At 42.5% G+C, this 6,679-nt stretch overlaps 1 protein-coding gene across 1 annotated transcript in view; it reads left to right on the top strand.

Annotated features, from left to right (window-relative positions):
• Window positions 1-1,039: 1,039 nt before the first annotated feature.
• The window catches only part of LOC144890784 (general transcription factor II-I repeat domain-containing protein 2-like), a 28,179-nt gene continuing 22,539 nt past the window's right edge, over window positions 1,040-6,679 (top strand). Inside the window, exon 1 of the mRNA XM_078772610.1 lies at window positions 1,040-2,430. Within this exon, the coding sequence (XP_078628736.1) occupies window positions 1,040-2,430 (1,391 nt within the window). The remainder of the gene's footprint in view (window positions 2,431-6,679) is intronic.

Below are 6,679 nucleotides of genomic sequence, written 5' to 3'. Positions count from 1 at the left end.
CAACTGTGTCGCCATTTGAGGTAAGGGAGGGGATGGAGGGGGAACAAACACCAGAAACGGATTTGACCAGACGCCACCAGGATTTGGAGGAAGGAGACAGGTTTGAGAGTTCAATCTTGAGTGTGGAGAGATAGTGCTTCCTGGCACTCCTGAGGGTAGAAACACACTTGTTTCGAGCTTGGTGGAAGGAACTGAGATTGCCTTCAGTTGGATTTGCCTTCCAAGATGCAAAGGCAAGTTGTTTCAGGGCAACTGCCTCACCACAAGATTCAGTGTACCATGGACGGGAGGAAGGGTAAGACAACTGAAGACGAGATGGGATAAATCTGTGCATGAGAGAGAGCAGTTTGCTTTGGAAGAATTCCTAGGAAGAATTTATGTCAGAGGCATTAGAGATGGGAGACCAGTCCAGTTGATTGATGGCTGCTTGCAGACCGTGCCAGTCGGCCTGAGTGAAATGCCAGACTCATCGGCGCTGAGGAGGCTCTCTGAGAAGGTTTTAAATTTTTCCTTTTCAATTTTAAATTTTTCCCTTTTTCCTTTTCAAGGTTTTAAATTAATTGGACAAAGGGTAACCAAGTTATGGCCAAAAACGATTCAATCAATCAGAGAGGAGCGAGCTTTCACGTGTTGTAAGAGTCAACTAATGCCGAACGTGGCGAGCAGACGCTGCCTCGGACGGCACATTTGAGAACTTATTCATTTATTTGACGTTGGCAAAATATGTTGGCGCTAACAGAATAATTGCCATCAAATTAAAACTAATTTGCGATTAATCGTAACTGCGATATGCGACCTTCCGGACAGTCAAGTGAGTTCCGGACAGTCGTAACTGCGATATGCGACCTTCTGGACAGTCAAGTGATCGCGTGATCTCATGTCATCATTTCATTCAGTATATGCAAACATGGCGACTAACAAGAAAAGAAAGGTAGATGCGGAATGTCGTGCTTTCCAAGAGAAATGGGTAAACGATTATTTCTTTGTGGAAGTAAAAGGCAAGCCAGTATGCCTAGTTTGTCGGGAAGCGCTCTCGGTGATGAAAAAGGCCAACCTCGAGTGTCATTACAGCTCGAAACATGCTAAACTGGACGAGTTGAAAGGACAAATGCGCTTGGATAAAGTTAACGTTCTTCGGCGGAGTTTTGGTGCTCAACAAGCAGTCTTCATAAGACCACAATCTGACCGAGACAACACTACGCATGCTAGTTTTGTGGTGAGTGAGCTAATCGCTAAGAAGCTGATGCCGCATTCAGAAGGAGAATTTGTGAAGGAGTGCCTTGTTGCCGCTGCGGAGCTGCTCGCACCGGACAAAGTAAAATTGTTCCAAAGTGTCAGTTTTTCTCGAAGAACTGTCTCAGATCGGATTGCTGACATGGCACAAGATATTGAGAAAACACTGAAGGACACCGCAAGAGATTTCCAGTTTTTCTCTCTGGCCTGTGATGAGAAAACGGACATAACAAACACCGCCCAACTAGCCATTTTTGTGCGGGGGATTACAGCTGAGTTTGATACGAGGGAGGAGTTGCTGTCTTTGCAAGCCATGCATAGCACCACCAAAGGTGAGGATTTGTTTGAGCAAGTTGTTTTGGCTATGAACAAATTCGAACTGCAGTTTGACAAGTTAAGTGGCCTGGCCACGGATGGAGCCCCAGCCATGGTTGGCGCACAAAAGGGATTGACTGCATTGTTCAAAAAAGAAATTTGTCGTCTCAGTCTCGATCCAAGTGAGTTAGTTGTATGCCACTGTATCATACACCAAGAGAATCTGTGTGCACAGTCCCTGAAGCTCAACAATGTGATGACAACTATCGTTTCCACCATAAACGTCATCAAAAGCAGAGGGCTGTACAGCCGCCAGTTCAAGGAGCTACTGAGTGAACTAGAGTCAGAGTACGGAGATCTGGTTTACCACTGTGAGGTGCGGTGGCTGAGTCGCGGAAATATGCTCACACGGTTTTACTCACTGAGAGAAGAAGTGAAACAGTTCATGGAGATGAAGGGGAAACCTGTCATGGAACTCAGTGATAGCAAGTGGCTGTGTGATTTGGGCTTCATGGTGGACATTACCAAGTACCTGTCAGAGCTGAACGTTAAGCTCCAAGGTCCCAACCAGCTTCTCAGCTCTCTGCAATCACATGTGAAATCATTTGAAGCTAAACTAAAGCTGTGGCAAGTGCAACTGGAAAGGGGAAACACTATCCACTTTCCCACTCTGCAAGAACAAAAGCCTGCTGTGACATCTGAATATGCTGCTGAGTGTGCAAAACTCCTCCAGGCATTTGGAGAGAGGTTCCAGGACATGAAAAGTAAACAAAGGGAACTGAACATATTTGCCACGCCGTTTAATGTGGAACCAGCTGATGTGCCTGACAACCTACAACACGAAATCATTGAGCTGCAAAGCAATGACGAGCTCAAAGCTAGGTACAACAACCTCCCTTTGCTCGAGTTCTACAAACTGTATGTACGTGCTGAGGATTTTCCCATTCTGAGGAGACATGCACTGAAGTTTGCATCACTGTTTGGGACGACCTACAGCTGTGAGCAGTTCTTTTCAAAACTGACTCTTGCAAAGACTCAGTTCCGCTCAAGACTGACTGACCCAAACCTGCAAAACCAGCTGCGAGTAGCATCATCATCACTACCACCTGACACCAAACGCCTCGCCAAAGAGAAACAGTTCCAGCCATCGCATTAGGTGAGTCCGATATATGTATTCAATAATTTAGCATGGCCCTCGAAGGATGTTCTAAAAATCGAAATGGCCCTTGACAGGAAAAAGGTTCCCCACCCCTGCTCTAGGGGTACATTTTCCAAAGCCTCAACAATATCAATGGCAAACGAGAACGCCACTCAGTAGAGCGCATACTCCCGCCGTGGGTTTAGTTGGAATAATACGTTTTGTTTAACGTCCCCTCTCCCCAAAACAATAAATGAAAAAGAAAGTAGGCCATAACTGTCAGAGAATTTATTTTGATATATCTCGGAATTAGAGGAGAAAAACATCATTTAAGAATAAGAATAAAAGCTTTAATGCAGTAAAATCGGAAAAATCTTTCCCAAAAAAAATCCAAAAAAAATTTCCAAAAAAAATTCCTGGATCGGGAATAATATCCCGAGCTTCACCAAAAACTAATCAATTCTTCCTTATCCCAAGGGCAATCATCCCACCAACTTTCATCCAAATCCGTTCAGAACTTTTCCAGATAGCTTATTCACAAACACACGAACATACGAACACACACACACACACACACTGACGGACACGATCGAATGCGTTACTCCCTGGCGGGAGTAATAAACCTGAAAATCGCAGAGCCAGAACCAGAATTATTTATTTGGTCTGGGAAGCCCTTGCGAGGTTTCTTCTTCTTCAGCCTCGCACAACCCTGGGTGAATATGCGATCTTTAAAAAAAAAAGTTGGAATTTTGCCAAATCTGTTTTATTCGTTTGTTAATATACCTCAGCCATTGACAAATCTGGAGCTAAGTCTTTATAAGTTCATCAAATACTGACACTGTGAATGACATTCGCTGAGCTAAATGTTGATATCGCTTCTGAGGTTAAAAAAAAACAAAAAAAACAGTTTTAAAGCATTATACGTATCAAACGATACATTTTATGAAAGGGGGAAACCTAATACACACTTAAGTGGTTTTAAAATGAGAGAATGTCTTTATCAGAAAAAAAAATGAACATTGAAGACGACGCTGCTAAAAAAAATACACCGCTCTAACGCATAACCACGAGTTTAAACTACATTTACAACAAATATGAAAACTATTTTCATATCACAATGTTAAATATAGAATATATAGAAGATAATGTTAAAAAAAAATGAGCCCTATCTTCCAATGGTAAAAATATCCTTCAAAAAATTCCTGGATCGGGAATAATATCCTGAGCTTCACCAAAAACTAATCAATTCTTCCTTATCCCAAGGGCAATCATCCCACCAACGTTCATCCAAATCCGTTCAGAACTTTTCCAGATATCTTGTTCACAAACACACGAACACACACACACACATGGACACGACGGAATGCATTACTCCCTGGCGGGAGTAACTAGACCAGCACTCGGTAGAGAGCATACCTCTGCCAGGCTGATTAGTTTACATTTTGTATCCCACTGATAGGCCGAATCTCCATCCGGACCTGAACCAAAATCGAATCGGCTCGTTCTTCTCACTTTAAGAACTCATCCATGTAGTTTTGTCATAACTCGTCCACAACCTTTTGAGATGTCGTGCTCACAGACAGACAAATAAACAAACAGACAGACAGGGGTGAAAAAATAACCCCCATCCACTTTCGGCGTGGTGGCTGCGGTGATAATAGTTGCTTGAGCGGAGATCTTCAAGCACTCTGTGTTCCATTTCATCCCATTTTCTCCACTTTTTGTGGATGTATTGCACTTTTTGTATTCAATTTTTTTTGGAACAAATGTCATATTACATGACCGACTCTAAATTCCATTTCCTAAATGCAAACACAAACCAGAAACCTATGTTCCACGAAACCTATGTTCAATTGTATAACCATCACAATAAGGCTATACAATTGACATGGCCTTAGAGCTTTGCCTCAAAACCTGTTTCTTTTTCACATAAGAAAACTATATTAATATACAGTGCAATAACATGCTGTAAAAGGAAAGTGCATTTCCAAGATTTCTAGCTGAGTGAAGGTACAATGATTTCCTGGTCATGGCCCGGCTTCCTTACAAGAAAAGCCATTAACAAGTGGAAATGTGAGGCAAATAGAGTGGGGGGGGGGGGGGGGGGGGGGGGAACACCTAACCTGAATGCACCTCTTCCCAAAAAATAAATTGAACATCTTGTTCACACTCGGCAGCTGCAAAGAAATGGAATACCGAGTTATTTTTCATTGATTAATATTTTTTTATCTCTTAATCTAAGGCTAATATAAGAGCTTATATGTGGAATGGAAGAGTTCATATAGTTTTCATCTTTAAAAACAAATTAGTTATCAGTTGCACATTGTTTAAGTTAACAATTAAATGATATCTGATGCACAGTGTTTTTTAAAAGCGAGGTTATGGAAGTTCCACTTTGTACCAATACTATCCTTATTGTGCTGAGAAAAAGGAAGAGGATTTCATGCACAGTCAACTTCTTCCCGACATAACAGAAGAATGTGGGGTAGCTTCGTTGACTGAGGGCACGGCAGTGCCGTTGATGCAATGCCCCCTGGTGGTTAGGGTAGGAGTGTGGAATTTGTTAATGGTGCCAGCCTTAGGTTGCCTAATCTTTGTGAAGGACAGCGTGGGATCTTTGACGTCCACCAACTAATGTCGGCAGATTTAACATTCATCAAAGGGACAGCACACGCATTGCTGAATCAACCTGCTTGTGAAACACAAGGTTGACAGCTCATATACAGTGACTTCAGAAAGTATTCATACCCCTTGACAATTTCACATTTTGTTGTTACAGCCTGAATTTAAAATGGATTAAATTGAGATTTTTTTGTCACTGATATACACATTATATCCCATAATGTCAAAGTGAATTTGTTTTTAATTCTTCCAAAATAATTAAAAATGAAAAGCTCAAATGTCTTGAGTCAATAAGTATTCAGCCCCATTGCTATGACACTCCAAATTGAGCTCAGATGCATCCAATTTCCTTTGGCTATCTTTGAGATGTCTCTACAACTTAATTGGAGTCCACGTGTGCCCGATTCAATTGATTGGACATGATTTAGAAAGAATAATGTCCAATCAATTGAATTGAATTGAAAGACTCCTTTCTATATAAAGTCCCACAGTTGACAGTGCATGTCAAAGCAGAAACACCACCATGAAGTCCAAGGAAATGGCAGGAGAACTCCAAGTTAAAATTGTGAGGAGGCATAGATCTGGGGCAAGATGTACCTTGGTCAGGGAGGTGACCAAAAACCCAATGACCACTCTGACAGAACCACAGAGTTCCTTGGCTGAGATTGGAGAACCTGCTAGAAGGACACCAGTCTCTGCAGCGCTTCACAAATCTATGCTTTGTGGGAGAGTGGCCAGATGGAAACCACTTCTGAGAAAAGGCACATGAACAGCATGCCTGGAGTTTGCAAAAGGCACGTGAAAGAATCAGAGCGTGAGGCGAAATATTCTGTGGTCTGGTGAGACGAAATTTTAACTCTTTGGCCTGAATGCAAAGCGCGATATCTGGTGGAAACCGAGCACAGCCCACCCCCATCTAACAATATCCCTATCGTGAAGTACGGTGATGGCAGCATCATGCTATGGGGATGCTTTTCAGCAACAGGGACTGGGGGACTTGTAAGGATAGAGGGAAGAACGAATGGAGCCAAATACAGGCAAATATTTGAGGAGAACCTGGTTCAGAGTGCAAAAGACTTTAGACTGCAGCAAAGATTTACGTTCCAACAGGACAATCACCCTAAGCATCCAGGCAAAGCAACACTGGAATGGCTTCAGAACAAAAACGTGAAAGTCCTTGAGTGTCCCAGTCAAATCCTGGACTTGATCCCATTGAGAATAGATAGAAAGACTTGAAGATTTCTGTGAACTGACACTCCCCATCCAACTTTACAGAGCTTGAGCAAATCTGCAAGGAAGAATGGGAGAAACTCCCAAAATCCAGATGTGCAAAGCTGATACAGACACCCAAAAGGACTCCAAGCTGTAATT

This window comes from Myxine glutinosa, chromosome 2, assembly GCF_964187855.1.
Source record: "Myxine glutinosa chromosome 2, kmMyxGlut1.1, whole genome shotgun sequence".
NCBI classification, from domain to species: domain Eukaryota; kingdom Metazoa; phylum Chordata; class Myxini; order Myxiniformes; family Myxinidae; genus Myxine; species Myxine glutinosa.
The sequence above is the reverse complement of the archived record's forward strand: the minus strand, read 5'-3'. Positions and strand labels throughout refer to the sequence as shown.